The sequence below is a fragment of the Oryctolagus cuniculus genome, chromosome 3, assembly GCF_964237555.1.
Source record: "Oryctolagus cuniculus chromosome 3, mOryCun1.1, whole genome shotgun sequence".
Classification (NCBI taxonomy): Eukaryota; Metazoa; Chordata; class Mammalia; order Lagomorpha; family Leporidae; genus Oryctolagus; species Oryctolagus cuniculus.
The window spans coordinates 23,095,124-23,114,246 of NC_091434.1; the positions used below are offsets into that span (position 1 = coordinate 23,095,124).

A 19,123-nucleotide genomic window follows, 5' to 3' on the forward strand; every position below is an offset into this window, starting at 1 on the left:
AGAGTTGTAGGCAGACGTGTAGGGATGAGACATTATGGCTAACATCATGATTATATGCATGCACACATCTTAGCTTGCTGCTGTTGCTTTACTAAGTAAGATTTGGCTTCATCCTTCCTTATTGGAAGCTCTTTTTCTCCTCTTACATCAAGATGCTTGATTCTACTGGGAATGTGGGGTTCTCCCAAAATGGACTACCTATAGTTACAGATACCATTTACTAAGCCCTGAAAAAAATTAACCATTTTGACCAAAGTGGAGCATTGAAAGAGATTAACAGGATTATTCTCATGAAGAAAGAGAAACAAGATGGAGAATGGGGATATGGGGAGAATTTAGAAAGTAGGGAGAAAATGAAGGTGGTGATTTCTACTTTTTAATTTTATATATTACTACTAAATTACTATTCGCATTTCTTCCATTTACCATGTACTTTTTTTAAATGAAGAGAAGCCTAAAAGCCATAAAATTATCTTGAAATATATTGAGATGGTCATATAAATGAACAATTGGTTCTATTTTCAATGAGTTCTAACTTGTTCATTGGCTGGCATTTGCTTAATACTTCTGTTTCATTGATCCTTTTATTTATTTTTTGTTATATTTTTCCATGTTAAATTTTTTGTATTTATTACTCATATACTTAAGAAAGCAATGGTACAAAGGACCTTAGAAATTATTTCAGTTCATTTATAGTCCTCAGGAAAGTTGTTTGAACCAGACTTGCTGTAGGCAAATTTTACCTCTGGTTTGTGGATTCTTCCCTATCATTTCATACAATCAAAATTTCAATGTAAAAGTCTTGTTGGCTTCATTAGAGTCATCCAAGAGTAACTGGAAGTGGAGCAAATTACAAGATAAGTCAACCTTATTTATTCCAAATATATTTTCTTCCTAGGCATGTAAGATAAAGTCAAATATATGTTTGAGAAAAATGGCACAAAAGAAACAAAAAGCAAGAATAACAAACCAATAAATTTTCCAAATCTTCAGTCAACATTGACCAAAGAGTTGACATACTATAATAGGAGTACTTGTCATCACTAACATTGACTTTGATTGCTCATAACTCATTACCCTTGTAGTCTAGCAAGCTCCTGAAATCTACTCAAGTTTTCCTGACCTGGATAAACATTTTTTTTTTTTTTTTTTTTTTGACAGGCAGAGTTAGACAGTAAGAGAGAGAGACAGAGAGAAAGGTCTTCCCTCCGTTGGTTTACCCCTCAAATGGCAGCCACGGTCGGCGCTCTGCACCGATCTGAAGCCAGAAGCCAGGTGCTTCCTCCTGGTCTCCCATGCAGGTGCAGGGCCCAAGGACCTGGGCCATCCTCCACTGCCTTCCCGGGCCACAGCAGAGAGCTGGACTGGAAGAGGAGCAACCGGGACAGAATCCGGCGCCCCAACCGGGACTAGAACCCAGAGTGCTGGCGCCGCAGGTAGAGGAATAGCCTAGTGAGCCGTGGCACCGGCCAAACTTGTTCTTTACTAATGTAGATAAATTCCTCCCATGAATTATAGTATTCCAAACAATAAATATAATCTTGTAATAGCTGTTTAATTTTATTTTTCTTAAATCTTATTATCTCTGTTACCTAAACTGACAAAGTTTTCTTTATTAGTACCCTGTAAAGATTAACTTGGGTCTCCTAATCCAAGATAGGTAGGTCAGGGAAGGCAAAAATTATCAAGGTGTCACTAGCCCACAAACATCTATAGGTGAACAACCTTCAATACTCAAAAGATCATGAAAAACACTTAGAAAATCAACAAAACTTGATTCAAACAAATTAACAACCAAATTGACCTGATAGAATTCTTGAAAACCACAGAGAATATATGCCCTTTTTAAGGCCACATATAACATTTCTTAGAATAGTCTATGTTGTTATTAAAATAAGTCTCAATAAACTTAAAAGGTTTGAAATCATTGGAAATATGCTGTCACTCAAAAGAAAAACAAGTGAAAATTCAACAACAGAAAGAAATTTGGGGAAAGTAAGCAATATACTTTAAATAACTCAAGGATCAAACAAGACATTAGAAAAATGTTTGAACTGAATGAAAATGAAAACATAGCACATCACAATTTATGGTGTGGAAACAGAAATGAGGTATTGAATCAATAATCTAAGCTTCCACTTTAAGAAAAATAAGAGCAAAGGAAATCCAAAGCAAGGAAAAGGGAGAGAATAATAAACTGTTGGGCAGAAATTAATGACATGAAAAAAATTACAGTGGAGAAAATCAATAAAACTAAAAGCTAAGATCTTGAAAAGACAAAAATTCACAAACCTTTACCCAGACTAAGAAAAAGGGAAGACACAAAATACCAAAACCAGAAATAAAAGAGAGTACAGAACTAAAAAAATGCTATGAAGGAATAATAATATGAACAACGTCATGCAAACAAATTAGACAATTTAGATGAAATATTCAAATTCTTATAAAGATAAAATTTACTAAAGCTGACTCAAGAAGAAATAGAAAACCTGATTACATCACTAAGTAAAGAAATCAAATTCATATTAAAAAGCTTCCACAAAGATGGCCCAAGTCCTTGGGCCCCTGCACCCATGTGGGAGACCTGGAGGAAGGTCCTGGCTCCTGGCTTCAGATCAGTGCAGCTCTGGTCATTGAAGCCATTTGGGGAGTGAACCAACAGATGGAAGACCTTTCTCTCTGTCTCTCCCTCTCACTGTCTGTAACTCTACCTCTCAAATAAAATAAATAAAAATCTTAAAATAACAAAAAAAAGCTTCCACAAAGAATGCTGGCCCAGATGGCTTCCCTGGTAAAGTCTATCAAGTATGTAAGGAAGAAATAATATTAATTCCAAAGAAGAATTGGTAAGGAAACATCCTAACTCATTCTGTGCATCCAATTTCCTGACGCAAAAGCCATAGAAAGACATTACAAGGAAATAAAACTAGACACAAATATTCCACATGAACATATATAAAAAATCCTAATAAAATATTAGCAAAATGAATCCAGGACATATAAAAATCATTTTACTACCATGACTACCTAGAATTTATGCCTAGAATGCAAGGTTTGTTTAACAATTGAAAATCAAGTAATGTAATATACTGTATTAACAGAAGAATAAAAACTCTCAATTAAATAGGAATAGAAGGATACTTCCTTAAGATGATAAAAGAAATCTGGGGAAAACCTACAACTATCACACTACTGGTGAAAGACTGAAAATTTAGCCCCTAAGACCAGAAACTGGCAGGGCTATGCTGGAATTTCCAGCCATTATAATAAAGAAAGAAATTAGCGGCTACAATTTAGAATGGAAGAAATAACACTGCTTTTACTTGCAGATAACATGATTCATATGTAGAAAATCTTAAGGAACATACAAAAGCTACTAAACTAATCCAAAAATAAACTTTAAAAATTCCATTCACAATAGCACCAAAAATAAAATACTTTTCAATAAATTTAACAAAATAAGCTTACTTGTATACTAAAAAACTATAAAGCATTATAAAAAGCAAATAAGATCTAAATAAATGGAGAAATTCTATATTCAGGAACTAGAAATGTCAATATTGTTAATACTGCAATGCTCCTTTAATTAGTCTACATGCTCAAATACTCAAAGCAATACCTACCAAAATCCCAGTGAGCTTTTTTATGTAAGTAGAAAAGATGATCTTAAAATTTAGTTGGAAATACAAAGGACCTATAAGAGCCCAAACAATTTTAGAATAGAACAAAGTTGGAAGACTTATGCTAATGTGATTTTGAAACTTACCTTAAAGTTATAGTAACCTAAACAGTGCATTAGTGAAAGAAACATAGTCAACATAGCAGAATTGAAGAATTCAGAAATCCTTGAATTTATGGTCAATTGATTTTCTTTTTAGATTTTTATTTATTTATTTGACAGGTAGAGTTACAGATAGTGAGAGAGAGAGACAGAGACAAAGGTCTTCCTTCCGTTGGTTCACTCCCCAAATGGCCACTATGGCAGGAGCTACGCCAATCCGAAGCCAGGAGCCAGGTGCTTCCTCCTGGTCTCCCATGCGGGTGTAGGGGCCCAAGCACTTGGGCCATCCTCCATTGCCCTCCTGGGCCACAGCAGAGAGCTGGCCTGGAAGAGGAGCAACCGGGACAAGAACCTGGTGCCCATATGGGATGCTTGTGTCGCAGGTGGAGGATTAACCTAGTGCGCCACAGCACCGGCCCTGGTCAATTGATTTTCAACAGATATGTCAAGGCAATTCAATGAGAAAACGACAGTCTTTTCAACAAATGGTACTGGACAACTGGTTATCCCATCTAGACCCTTACCTATACCAATTTACATAAACCAATTTAAAGCAGACTACAGAACCAAAGACTAAAACTCTCAACAGAAAATAATTAGGAAAATCTTTGTGAATTGGGTGAAGTAAATATTCATACATAAAACCAAAAAGTCGACCCATAAAAGACAAAAATGATACACTGGGCTCAATCAAAATTAAGAACTTTATATTTCAAAAGACACTTTAACAAAAAAAAAAAAGTCACGGATAGAAACTATTTGCAAGTAATATATCTGACAAAATACTTGCATCCAGAAGACACACATAATTTTCAACATCTTAATGTTAAGACAATCCAATTTAAAAATGGGCAAAAGATTTACATAGGCATTTCACTGAAGAAGATGTATAATGGCTAACAAGCACGTTAAAAATAATCATTAGTTTCTAAAGAACTACAAATTAAAGCCACAATGAAATACTAATATAGTGCTATTGAAATAGCTATAATTGAAAAGCCTGACAACACAAGTGTTATCAAACAAGAAGAAACTGGAAGCCTCATATGTTGCTGGTGGAGATGAAAAATCAGAAGCCGCTTTTTAAGAGTTTAGCTGTTTTTTTTTTTAAAAAAAAAAAAAAAAAACTAAAAACTTCTCACATGGCCTAGCAATTATATTTCTATTCAAGGAAAACAAACATATATTTATATACAAGTGTTCATAGTAGTACCACATAGCAACCCCAAATGGCAACAATCCAAATGTAGACCAACTGGTAAACAGAGAAACAAATGTGCATGTCCATATGATAGCATATTGTTCAGTAATACAAAGAAATGAACTTCTATATATGCTACAACATGGACAAATCTCAAAACATCAAGAAGCGAGAGCAAAAAAAAATGCATACTGAGTGATTCCATTTTTGTGAAATTTCCAAAAAAGCAAATCTATAGAGACAATAGGTGGTTAATTAGGATGGAGGTAGGAGCAAGAACTGATTACCAACAGTCACAGGGAACGTCCTGGGTGAGGGAAATGTTCTTTAAGGGGATTGTGGTAATAATTGTACAATAATTAAATTGTACTTCTGAATACCTTTTACAGTGTAAACTTTATTTCCTTTTTTTAAGATTTATTTATTTGAAAGTCAGAGTTACACAGAGAGAAAAAGAGGCAGAGAGAGAGGGGTCTTCCATCCACTGGTTCACTCCCCAGTTGGCCACAATGGTCGGAGCTGCACCGATCCAAAGCCAGGAGCCAGGAGTCTCTTCCGGGTCTCCCACACAGGTGCAGGGGCCCATGGACTTGGGCCATCGTCTACTGCTTTCTCAGGCCATAGCAGAAAGTTGGATCGGAAGTGGAGCAGCCGGGACTCAAACCGGCGCCTATATGGGATGCTGGCACTGCAGGTGGTGGCTTTACCTGCTATACCACAGCGCTGGCCCCAAAACCTTATTTCAATAAAGCTATTTAAAAACTGGCCATGGGGCTGCTCCACTTCTGATCCAGCTCTCTGCTAAGGCCTGGGATAGCAGTAGAAGATGGCCTAATTCCTTGGGCCCCTGCACCCGTGTGGGAGACCCGGAGGAAGCTCCTGGCTCCTGGCTTCAGATTGGCACAGTTCTGGCCGTTGTGGCTGACTGGGGGAGTAAACCAGCTGATGGAAGACCTCTCTTTCTCTCTCTCTCTGCCTCTCCTTCTCTCTCTGTGTAACTCTTTCAAATAAATAAATAAATAAATAAACTGGCCATAAATATAGTGCAACTTATCTAAGCAATTTATGGAGCTCTACCACTGACAATAGGAAAATACATGCTTTTAAAATAGAGTAACTAATAGAGTTCAGATGCAAATCTCTTTTTTTAAGAGGTAAGTTTCTTTAATGTTTATTTTTTTTCATCTACTTGAAGGGCAGAGAGAGAGAAAATTTTCCACCTGTTGGATCACTCCCCAGATGTCTGCAATAGCCAGGGCTAGACCAGGCCAAAGTCCAGAACCATGAACTCCATCTGGGTCTCACATAAGGGTGGCAAGAACCCAAGCACTTGAGCCGTCATTTGCTGCCTCCCAGTATACACTAGAAGGAAGCTAGATTGGAAGCTCAACATCTAGGTCTCAAACTCTGATATGGGACGTAAGCATCCCAAGTGGCGTCTTAACTGGCTGTACCACAAGGCGAACCCTCCAGACACAAATCTTAATGCTTAAGGAAACACCATCAGTTCCAAGGGAAGGGAATTACAAAGATAGTTCTTATGTGAGGGATGGCTCATGCCTCCAATGGTCTACCAATGAAATAGTCTGACTATGCTGAGTGCTACAGCTGAACTGAAAGACAAAAAGAGATAAACTATGGATTTCAATTTAATACCACAAAAGAAACAAAATTGAGCCTTTAATCCTAACTTCTGATGATTTTTCTCCAACTATCCATAAGGAATCTCAAACAAAGTTAAATTTTTCTATTTCCAAAGACATCTACATGGATAGTGCTCATATTCTAAAGGCCTGCTGAATCAAACTCTCTTCATTTCTCTGGCCAAAGAACCAACAATGCCAATTTTAAAGTTTTATGTATATCTGCATGGATGTAACAAGTAGGATGAACTGTACCATTTTACAATTGCCACTCCTTCTATGTCAGCATATTTTTGCCTTGGGCTAGCAATTTGAAAGAAGACCAAAACACTTTTATTACATTTAAGTGGGACTCCAAGCTGTTTCTAGTCTCCTCTTAAACCATTTCAGCTGATTAGTGACCATTTTAACAAAAGCCTAACATCCTTTCCTAAACATCTTAATTGGTTAAGAGCTTTTGTTGTATGCCACTAGCAGTCACTTTAAGCCATTGATTAAAGCGGTTTTCACATCAGCACAATCTGAAATCAGTTTCTTTTTACAACCAGCTGGGCTTAAGAAGTAATCTTAAAGAGAGCCCAAGGAGAACCAAGTACAATATCTTGCATGACAATGATCTATCATAAAGAAAGAACCACAGAATATATAGGTAGAGGGAAAGAACCAAATTGCTCTGAGGAAGTACTTCTACAGGGCTCTGCTTCACAAATCACACCCATGAGCACTTAATGCAAGAGTGAACTCCAACAGCAAGTTGGATGGCATACTCTACCCCTTAAGCACTAGGATTCTCCATTCCACTGGAGCTGATCGTGAACACTCTGCTTTGTTGCATTCATGACATAGATTATCAATATACACTGATCGTTCACTACATTAAATGCAGTCTTGAATGGACCCTGGGCTCTTCGATTTGTTCTGACACTGAGAAAGCAATCATGAGTTCCATATTTTCAGCCAGAGGGAAAAATATCCTTTCCATTTTTAAGACAAAAACGGAAAAATTACTATGCAGCATGAGAACACAAAACAAAACACTAGGAGAAAATAGGAATGCTGATGTATGCTACATATAGACTTCCCTTACTTCTCTCAGGGAGAAATCTCTCTGCTCACTGAGAACATAACTCAAGTAAACATCATTTTATTCTTATGCTACCAATTGTCTCTCTTTCTTAATCGATGGCCAAGCTACATTTTACAAGAGCCATACCCTGTAATTAGGGATATCATGATACACAACTGACAGGAACTTGAAAGGCTATTACAAACCAAAGCAAGAACAGATTAAGTCTTTTAGGGAAAAAAAATGAAAACGCTTGAATATGCTTATGTGTGTATGATGGTCTTGTTTCTATGTCATGTCTTTTATTTTTCCTCTTCATCTTTATTTCAGTAATTTCATTTTAATTATTTGCCTGATGAGTTTTATTGTATTAAAATGTAAACTTCACGGTAGTGCTGTGCCATCTAATTGAAATGTAGGCAACCAATGAAGAAGTTTAAGCCTTAAGAGGCCCAAGAACTGGCTCTCTGAAATTTGATTCAGTGTCTTCTGCACATTTGCAGTAATTCGTGAAAAGTCATCTTAATACTCTGGGCTTCGGGCTACCCACTTGGAAGATGAACAGGACACTAAGGGACACTGATGTGTAATTACCATGTCAAATCATAATACATTCTTTTAGCAGGTATCCTCTACAATTCCAGATAACCTGATTTTTGTGTTAGAATGAGACCATTTGACTTGATAAATTATGCATAAAATAAGCGTGGTTCATCAAATTCTGGGGTTTAACAATTTAAAATTTTAAAATTAAGTAAAAAGGAAGCCAGTTAAGAACAAGTAAAATACTTAATAAAAAAATAAAGAACAAATTAAATCCCTGGAATCCATAATCATGTACTTTCTCCCTCACAACTAGATGCAGCAGTACTATTTTGGGAAGGGTAAGAAAGTATGTCAAATTATTTTTTTTTTAATTTATAGAGCTAAAAATGTTTAAAGCTTTAGTTACTATTTGCATTTAGTATATTTACTTTAAGATATCCCAGAACTTACTTACCTTAAACTTACCAGCTGTTTGTAAATAAAAGGCACATTCTCATCTTCTTACCTTTACCTGGACAGAGCTATGATAGATTACATAATTCATATCTATGATTACATAAACCAGGGTGAATTTAAAAAAGAAAACACACATAGGAAAATTCTTGATCACAGTTCTCAAGGATGCATAGTTCAGGAATTGATTTGTAGCAGAAAAATCTCACAATCTATTCAAGTAAACTGCTCTGCAAATAGGATGGTGTTGTACCACATAAAAACAGCATTCAGGAAGCCAGCTATGTTTAGCCTAGTGGTTAAGACACCTGCATCCAATATTGGAGTGCCTGGATTCATTTCCTGGCTCTAGCTCCTGACTCTAGCTTACTGCCAGTGCAAACACTGGGAGGCAGCAATGACAGTTCAAGTAACTGGATTCCTGCCTTCTATGTGGGATACCTGGATTGAGTTCCCAGCTCTTGGCTCTAGCCCTGCCCCAGTCATCACAAGCATTTGGGAAGTGAATGAGCACATGGGAACTCTCTCTCTCTCTCTCTCTCTCTGTCTCTTTCAAATTCTTCAATAAATAAAACATTTCAAAAAACAAAGAATTGAAAAAAAAAAAACTTTGGACTTGGCTTTGATGCTAATATAATGTTATTATTAACTGTACCATATTCTTTCTAGTGCTAGGATGACATAGAAAGTGAGTTATAGAAAATATCTTTTACAATTGAAAGAATGTTTCTGATGAAGAATAAGGTAGGGTACAGAACCAAAGCAAAACAACTTGGGGATGAGATTTGATCCAAAGTGAGAAGAAAAATTAAATCTCAGCAGCCACAGAACAAATTGGTCATCTTGGAATCCAACATACAAGTGTACATTACTACTCATTGTATATAAACCTAATGCTAGCAATAATTGATAGAATTAAAAAGGAGAGAATGATCCTACATGGGAAGCAGGATACACAGCAGACTCAAAGAACAGCAAAAGCCCTAAACAGCACTCTGGACTCAGAATCAGCCTTTAAGGCATTCGGAGAATCTGGCTAAAAAGTCCATGAGAGTTTCACAGGCATGGAAATCCAAGACATTGTGGAAAAAAAAAAAATTACCTAAATGAAAGATCTCTGTGAGTGAGATCCCAGCAGAAAGAACGGGCCATCAAAGAAGGAGGTACCTTTCTCTGAAGGGAGGAAAGAACTTCCACTTTGAATATTGCCTTATCTAAGTAAGATCGAAGTTGGTGAACTCAAGAGGCTTCCATAGCCTTGGCAGTTCATGACAAGAGCCTCGGGTGATTACTGACATCATAAATAAGAGTGTCAATTGTTAAATCAACAACAGGAGTCACTGTGCACCTGCTCCCCATGTAGGACCTCTGCCCTTTAAGTGTTGTACTATGAGGATTAGTGGTAAAACTACTACTTAAACAGTACTCTATAATTTGTGTGTCTTTGTGGGTGCAGTCTGTTGAAATCTTTACTTAGTATATACTAAGTTGATCTTCTGTATATAAAGATAACTGAAAATGAATCGTGATGAAGAATGGGATGGGAGAGGGAGTGGGAGATGGGATGGTTGCGAGTGGGAGGGAGGTTATGGGGGAAAAGCTGCTATAATTCAAAAGTTGCACTTTGGAAATTTATATTTATTAAATAAAAGTTGAAAAAAATAAAAATTAAAAATTTTTTTAAAAAATGCTAGCTATCAGCTATTTGTGGGCCTGCACCATTTCTACTCAGATTGTCTTATCAGATTTTTAAAAGATTTATTTATTTATTTATTTTTAAAGACATCTATTTATTGGAAAGGCAGAGTTACAGAGAGAAAGAGAGAGAGAGACAGAGACAGAGAGAGCTCGAGAGATTTCTTCTATCTGCTAGTTCAGTCCACAGATGGCCACAATGACCAAGGCTAAGCCCAGCTGAATCCAGGAGCCAGGAGTTTCCTCCAGGTCTCCCATGTGGGTGGCAGGGGCCCAAGGAGTTGGGCAATCTTTCACTGATTTCCCAGGCACATTAGCAAGGAGCTGGATCAGAAGTGGGGCAGCTGGGACATGAACTGGTGCCCATATGGTAATACTGGCATCACAGGCAGTGGCTTAACACACCACACCACAATGCCAGCCCCTATTAGTTTTTTGAAAGGCAGACTGACAGAGACAGAGAGACAGACAGACAGATCTTCTCTATCAGCTGGTTCACTCCCCAAATAGTTGCAACAGCTAGGGCTGGAACAGGCAAAAGCCAAGAGCTTGAAACTCTATCTGGGTCACCCATATTAGCTGCATATATTCAAAGGCCTGAGCCATCATTTGCTTCTTCCCAGGTGCATTAGCAGGGAGCTGGTTGGGAAGGGAAGTAGCTGAGACTTGAACTGGTACTCTCATATGGGATGTGGACATCCCAAGCAGCAGCTTAACCTGCTGTGCTCTGCCACACCACAACACCTGCCTCTGAAGGTTTGTTTCTTTAAACCAGCTGTGCACGTGTGAATTCCATTTGGCAGAATCGAGCTCTGCCACCCTGGCACTATGCAGAAGATATAGAGCCTATAATCTGACTAGAGAATCACCTCATTATAAAACAAATTACATTCCAGACTCTTTCTTGGCTCTTAACATCTTCAGACAGCCTGCTTTTGACACACCAGGAACATTCATACTTTACAGGATGTCTCATACTCAGTGGGAATTTATACCTTCAGACCTATCTCAATCACACAGGAATTGTTAGGAGGATTGGAGCTATGTGACTTTTCCGTCTCCTCTAATTTGCTGTTTACCTTTTGACAATTTCAGCACTATTCCTAAGGAAAAGCAGGGCGAAGGTAAGGACTTTGAAGTTCATGGTGATCCTCCTTAGCAGCTCTGCTCATCAGTTTGGTAAGGAGGATGTTTGCACACTGTGAACAGCGCACAGCCACTGGGAGCTGTGCAACCACACTTTCAGATGCCAGATCACAGACAATGGTGATGAGCACTTAGGAAAGGAAACTGCCCAACTTTCACTGTTAATAGATGATTATTATATATACTGTGGTGGTCAAAGTTTTTCCTATTGTAAATCTCTGTGGGGTGGGTAGGCAGGGAGGAGGAAAGGGACGGGAAAAGGAAGGACACCTGAGCAAAGGAGAATCAAAGACAGCTTGCAAACATACAGACAGGCAGAAAGAACATGATTCCTGGGGTTCAGAGTTTAGTTACCTCCTCTCTGTTAATAAGTTTAGAAGAAAACTAGAAGGTAAGCAAATATGTAGCTGCCTATCTTAGACTGCTGGTGTCTGGGGACAGGAAAACAACACCCTCAGTTTTACTGTGCTTCTGCTAGACCTGACACAAAGTAACCATATCCATATTTATTTTATAACTATAGGTGAAATGGCCAAGCTCAACCCAAGGGAAAAACAATATTACCAACTATCTATTGTTGATCACACTTTTGGAAACAGAATAAAAAATGTACTTGAAAAAAAGACGGGCTTCCCTCCCTCCGCCACTCTAGCCAGAGATCCCGCACATGGATAAAAACGATCATCACCAGGGAGGCAGCTGGAAATCTGCAGGGAGCACTCTTTGCGCTTGCAGGAAAAGTCTGAGTCCTGGCTCACCAAAGGCCTTACAAAAGAGATGTCCAAGCCAAAGAAAAAGGGCATGACAAGCGATGAGAAAACAACAACTTTTAGAGTTGGAGGTGAGAAAGGGAGGAGTAGTAGGGAAGCCAAGCTTCCTTGAAAGCAGAACTGTTGGCTAAGGCAGCCCCATTTTCCCACAGCTCTGCAGAAAGTCTGGTTTTGTGACATAAACCTTCCTATTAACAACACGCTAGGACTCAAAAGTCACCTTCAATGTACAAGGACAATCTACTCATAAAAAGTCTTATTATAAGTCCATGGCATCGTAATGCTTACAAAAAAAAGTGCAGCAAAGAAGAGTATTAGGAATAAGGAGAAATAGATGACTAAATTTAACAAAAAAATTCCAGTATGTGAAATGATATGTGTTTGAATCCCTGTGTGACTTTTGGGAAAAAATTTTTTTTTATTTCTTGCAGTTTTAATAGTTTTTCTATCCAGAAAATGGGGGTAATCATGCCTATTCTAACTTATATGTCATTTTTTTATTTTTATTTTTTTTTGACAGGCAGAGTGGACAGTGAGAGAGAGAGAGACAGAGAGAAAGGTCTTCCTTTGCCGCTGGTTCACCCTCCAATGGCCACTGCGGCCAGCGCGCTGCGGCCGGCGCACCGCGCTGATCTGATGGCAGGAGCCAGGTGCTTCTCCTGGTCTCCCATGGGGTGCAGGGCCCAAGCACTTAGGCCATCCTCCACTGCACTCCCTGGCCACAGCAGAGAGCTGGCCTGGAAGAGGGGCAACTGGGACAGAATTCGGCACCCCGACCGGGACTAGAACCCGGTGTGCTGGCGCCGCAAGGCGGAGGATTAGCCTAGTGAGCCGCGGCGCCGGCCCTAACCTACATGTCATTTAGGGTCCACCTCCCTTTGTTATTTTCACAAGACTGCTTCAAATCTCCAATCCCACGGCCTGGAGAAGCCATGTTGTCCTGTGATGTGAGCAAATTCTCAGGCACCTACTTTATTATGGTCTCTTTAGACACCGGCTTCTTGTGTTTTCAGGAGCTTTCTGTGTCTGAAGTAATTCCATATGCCAAATGCTACCTCTTCACCAGTTTCCCCCAATACAGGACTCAGACCTAGCATTCCCAGAGTTTTACTGACTGAATTGACTGAGTATCTGTAGTTATGAGTTGGAAACACATCATCAATGGCTGTGCCTGTGTGAAAATTCACTCACTTTCTGTCCCTTCCTCTTCTTCTTCCTCATCTCCTCCTTTCCTGAATTTGTGTCAGTTTTCCCACGATGCAAAGCAGCCTCCCCCTCCTTTGCAGTTTCAACATTGACTGACCATCAAATCTGGGGACACAGGCTCATTCTCTACCATGAGCATGTACCAAAGTATTTTTTTCCAATAAAAACTAATCTCTCTTTCAGAAAACTCTGGCATCAGCAGTTAAAGTTCTAGCATTTTCTCTTGACAAGATTGCTATGTGGGGTGATTGAAGGAGAGAATATAATAAAGTGCTAGCACAATGCTTTGCACACAGTAGACATAAAACAGCTAGTGGATGCCACCTAACAGTGATGGACAACTAGATTTTGTCTCTAAAAAAACCATATTTGCACCAACTCAGGAGACCAATCTCTTTCAAAAGGAAGAGTCTCAACTTTGGACAAGGCCTTAATCTTTTTCCAGAACACAATAATCATGATAGATGAAAGAGTTTGTTGATTTGTTGTGGTAGTGTGTCTGCTTCTTTCCAGTCACAATATGCCAGCCAGATGATAACAGCACAGGTTCAATGCTGTGAAAATCTCTGTTGACCATCTCAACACAAAAAAAAGGGAGATTCTGAAGGACTGTTTCTACCAACCCATCCGGAATAGTTACCTAGAATTTTAGATTCCCTTCTATTCAGATGAAATTTTGTTTTGTGTTAGAACTCAAAAGCTTCTTTCCTATATGGCAATTCATAGCAGTAAAAAAAAAAAAAAAAAAAAAAAAAACAACTCTTCCTGTTTTTCAAAATACAAGACATAGACCTCAATAAAAGACTGAAGATTCACATAATGATAAAGCTGCCCTTCCTCAAGAAATTTCTACGGGTTTGGTCTTTGGGGTTGCTGCCAATAGGATGTGGCTGGTAGACTGTAAGCTCTCTCTGAGGCTCAGATGGCTCTGAGTACCTTTGGGCAACCACACTACAGGTTTAGGCACCTTGCCAGGATTCCTAGATCTTAAGAGGTAAGGTGCCTTAGGCCTCTGCCAGGTAATAATGTTTCTAAGCATTTGAGAGTTACCTCCCCTGCTAAAATTCCAAGATGTTGGACATTCTGTGCACACATGAACATAAACACTCAGATATACAGAAAGCAGTTCACATAGCCCTGACCCTGGGCAGCAAAAATGAATGCGATGTTGCTGTATACACAAACCTGCAGGATTAACAGCAAGGGACAATCACAAAGATCTTCCAGTAAAGAAAAAGGCCATATAAAGCAGTACAATAAGAGGCTACAGTTACTAATGAGGCTTGAAATCAGGCTATTTAAATAGTTTCTCTTAACTGCAAAGCCATTGGGACTTATCACTCACCTTCCTCAAAGCTGGCATTCTTCTGTCTCACTATAACACGGAAGTTCTCAGCAGGATTCACACTTCCAACCTAGACCAGACCACAGACAATAAGCCTGCAGGTCACTTCTCTTCTGTACAGCACCCCAGGCAACATAAACTGACTAATGTAGTAAGTCTGCTTTTAAAAAATAAAACCAAAGACAAAAAGGTCTTTTCTGTCCATTTTCATTTCTAGGGCTCTGTTAAAGGACAGAAGACACCAGTGGTCAAATGGCTGCCCGATACTTTCAGTCACCTCTCTTTATGAAAACTGACTTCTTTCTTGAGGAGTCAGAAGTATTATAATCCAAGCCAGCAGCCAGCCCAGCTTGGGGGCTTTTAGTGGTACAGACTGGCTGTATACCCTATCAATTAGGAAGGGGAGGACTCTGCAGTGTGGGCTCAGTTCTGGACAGTTGCCTCACTAAAGTGACATAAGAAATAACAGCTTGGGGCCAGCGCCATGGCTCACTTGGTTGATCCTCCGCCTGCGGCGCTGGCATCCCATATGGGCGCTGGGTTCTAGTTGCTCCTCTTCCAGTTCAGCTCTCTGCTGTGGCCTGGGAGAGCAGTGGAGGATGGCCCAAGTGCTTGGGCCCCTGCACCCACATGGGAGACCAGGAAAAGGCACCTGGCTCCTGGCTTTGGATCGGCACAGCGCCGGCAGCAGTGGCCATTTGGGAGTGAACTAATGGAAGGAAGACCTTTCTCTCTGTCTCTCTCTCTCACTGTCTACAACTCTACCCGTCAAATAAATTAAAAAAAAAAAAAAAAGAAGAAATAACAGCTTAATATTTGACTCACTGAACTGCCCCTTTTGGGGCATTGCTCTTGACCCTTTGGCACTAGAGTTTTGGAAGAATATACAAACATGCCCAAACTGAAAATGTTCTCACAAAGTAAAAGCAGATCATGTATAAAGATTCAGTGCAGTGCTGACTAAGAGGGCTTCAAAGACAAAAATTTCTTCCATCGTACTCAGAGATAAATCTATTACATATCATATAGATAATTCCATAGGTAAGTTACTGATAATAATTACTTAAAGAAGAAAGGGAGAAGTACAGGATAAACCTTTCTAAATTATATATATATATAATTTATATATATAATATATAATAGAGACAGAGAAAATCAAAGAAAATGATATGTCAATAGACTAACAAAAATTGATGCAATCTCTATGAAAACAGGGAAGTGTATTAGAAAAAGCTCTGCTTACACTGGTGACACGGCCTTCAGCCAGGCTGGAGACACTGAAGTGGGCTTCCTCTTCTTCAGTCTTGCATTTTTTAGCAATGGGTCCTTCTTCGTGACTAGAAAACAAAAAGATTATTTTTTTGCAACCTTAAAAAAAATCAAAACCAGAATTGTTAATGTAACAAGTATAAATCTTCCAAGCTCCCAAAATAAACAGCCACACTTAGTTCCTTTACAAAGAGCTCGCCTCCCTTTCCGAGCCTCAGAGCTCCTGGCAGCCCTTGAAGCAGCCCTGGCTTTGTTTCACAGCAGTAGAGAAATCATAATTAGCAGCCGCACCATAAAGTCTTTGCAAAAGATGAAACTGCAAACACAGATAATGGAAACTTTAGCGTGTAAGTAAGAAATCTATCTACCCTGCAGGTACTATTTGCTAGTCCCTGTCGCAGAACTGATAGCTATTAGCTTTCTGTGTACACAGAAGACCTTTGCGCCTAATAGCCTATCTTCTCCACCCTGTATGTGAAAGCTTTGTAAGTATCTACTTACAACTGTCAAAACTTAGTAGACAATCCTTGATTAAATATAAAGAGAATCCTCTTAGAGAAAGCTTAAACTACAAAAAACACTTTAAAAAACTTTTAAGCTGCTCTTTAGAAATCTAATTCTGTTTTACGCATGTTCAATAGCATCTTCATGCTAAAGGAAAGATGACTCAAGAAAGCATGGCAAATATTCCACCTCATGTAAAACGCTGGTTTTAACAGGCTATCCTGAAGTCAAACAGGAGGCCAAGTTAATTGCAAAGGAGAAAAATAGCAAATCCAAAGATTCTGCCTATGATTACCCTTAAGTTGTGGAACAGGAAAAATATGATGATGATTTTCCCCTAAACAAATAATGTCTATAGTAAAAACAACTAACAGAAATGGCTGAATGAAATTAGTAATGATATCTAGCAATTCTTTTTTTTTTTTTTTTATTTTATTTTTTTTATTTTTTTGACAGGCAGAGTGGACAGTGAGAGAGAGAGACAGAGAGAAAGGTCTTCCTTTGCCGTTGGTTCACCCTCCAATGGCTGCCGCGGCCGGCGCGCTGCGGCCAGCGCACCGCGCTGATCCGATGGCAGGAGCCAGGAGCCAGGTGCTTTTCCTGGTCTCCCATGGGGTGCAGGGCCCAAGCACCTGGGCCATCCTCCACTGCACTCCCTGGCCACAGCAGAGGGCTGGCCTGGAAGAGGGGCAACCGGGACAGAATCCGGCGCCCCGACCGGGACTAGAACCCGGTGTGCCGGCGCCGCTAGGCGGAGGATTAGCCTAGTGAGCCGCGGCGCCGGCCTCTAGCAATTCTTTTTAAAAATAATTAGTAGACAGGGCCGGCGCCGTGGCTCAAAAGGCTAATCCTCCACCTTGCGGCGCCGGCACACCGGGTTCTAGTCCTGGTCAGGGCGCCGGATTCTGTCCCGGTTGCCCCTCTTCCAGGCCAGCTCTCTGCTGTGGCCCGGGAGTGCAGTGGAGGATGGCCCAAGTGCTTGGGCCCTGCACCCCATGGGAGACCAGGAGAAGCACCTGGCTCCTGCCATCAGATCAGCGCAGTGCGCCGGCCGCAGCGAGCCCGCCGCAACGGCCATTGGAGGGTGAACAACGGCAAAGGAAGACCTTTCTCTCTGTCTCTCTTTCTCTCACTGTCTACTCTGCCTGTCACACAAAAACAAACAAAAAAACAAACAAAAAATAGTTAGTAGACAAATGAAAATTATATATTTTTATCATGTGCAACATGACAAACTTTGAAATACATATACACTGTGGAAAGACTAAATTAAACTCATGAACTTATGTATTAATTCACAGACCATTTTTTGTAGTAAATACAGTTAAGATCATTTCTCTTAGCATTTTTGAGACTAGTACTCTAAATGTGTGAGGTTTTTTTTTTAAGATTTATTTATTTATTTGAAGGTCAGAGTTACACAGAGACAGAAGGAGCAGCAGAGAGAGAGAGAGAGAGAGAGAGAGGTCTTCCATCTGCTGGTTCACTCCCCAATTGGCCACACGGCCGAAGTTGTGCCGATCCGAAGGAATTTCTTCCAGGCCTCTCATGTGGGTGCAGTGGCCTAAGGACTTGGGTCATCTTCCACTGCTTTCCCAGGCCACAGCAGAGAGCTGGATCGGAAGTGCAGCAACCAGGACTCGAACTTGTGCCCATACTGGACGCCTGTACTGCAGGCAGCGGTCTTATGTGCTATGCCATAGCACCAGCCCCTCTAAATGTGTTTCATTGTGCAACGCTTCAAACAATGAAGGATGAAGGAGAGTTTTTCTTTTTTCTTTTCTTTTTAGGATTTATTTGCTTATTTGAGAGGCAGAGTCACAGACAGAGGAAGAGACAGAGAGAGGTCTTCTATCTGCTGGTTCACTCCCCAAATGGCTGCAACAGCTGATCTGAAGCCAGGAGCTAGGAGCTTCCTCCAGGTCTCCCACACAGGTGCAGGGGCTCAAAGACTTGGACCATCCTCTTTTGCCTTCCCAGGCACATTAGCAGGAAACTGGATCAGAAGTGGAGTAGCTGGGACCTGTACCAACTACCACATGGGATGCTGGCACCGCTGGCAGTGGCTTCACCTGCTACACCACAGCACTAGCCCTAAGAGTTTTTCTTAAAAATGAAACTAAGAAAATGAAGACATAAGCTGCCTTCCTCAACAGTATTTCTTTCTTTCTTTTCTTTCCTTCCTTCCTTCCTTCCTCCCTCCCTCCCTCCCATCCTTCCTTCCTTCCTTCCTTTCTTTCTTTCTTTTTTTTTTTTTTTTTTACAGGCAGAGTGGACAGTGAGAGAGAGAGAGAGAAAGGTCTTCCTTTGCCATTGGTTCACCCTCCAACGGCCACCGTGCTCGGAGCGCTGCGGCCGGCGCACCACGCTGATCCGAAGGCAGGAGCCAGGTGCTTCTCCTGGTCTCCCATGGGGTGCAGGGTCCAAGCACTTGGGCCATCCTCCACTGCACTCCCGGGCCACAGCAGAGAGCTGGCCTGGAAGAGGGGCAACCGGGA

General features: G+C 40.3%; 1 protein-coding gene across 5 annotated transcripts in view; it reads right to left on the reverse strand.

Moving 5' to 3' along the window:
- Positions 1–19,123, reverse strand: part of XRCC5 (X-ray repair cross complementing 5) — a 104,883-nt gene that overhangs the window by 25,067 nt on the left and 60,693 nt on the right. For all 5 annotated transcript variants that reach the window (XM_051848209.1, XM_002712463.4, XM_017343103.3 and 2 more), the window contains exons 15-16: positions 16,096–16,189; positions 14,853–14,922 (exon numbers count right to left, since the gene is read on the reverse strand). In XM_051848209.1, the coding sequence (XP_051704169.1) occupies positions 14,853–14,922; positions 16,096–16,189 (164 nt within the window). The remainder of the gene's footprint in view (positions 1–14,852; positions 14,923–16,095; positions 16,190–19,123) is intronic.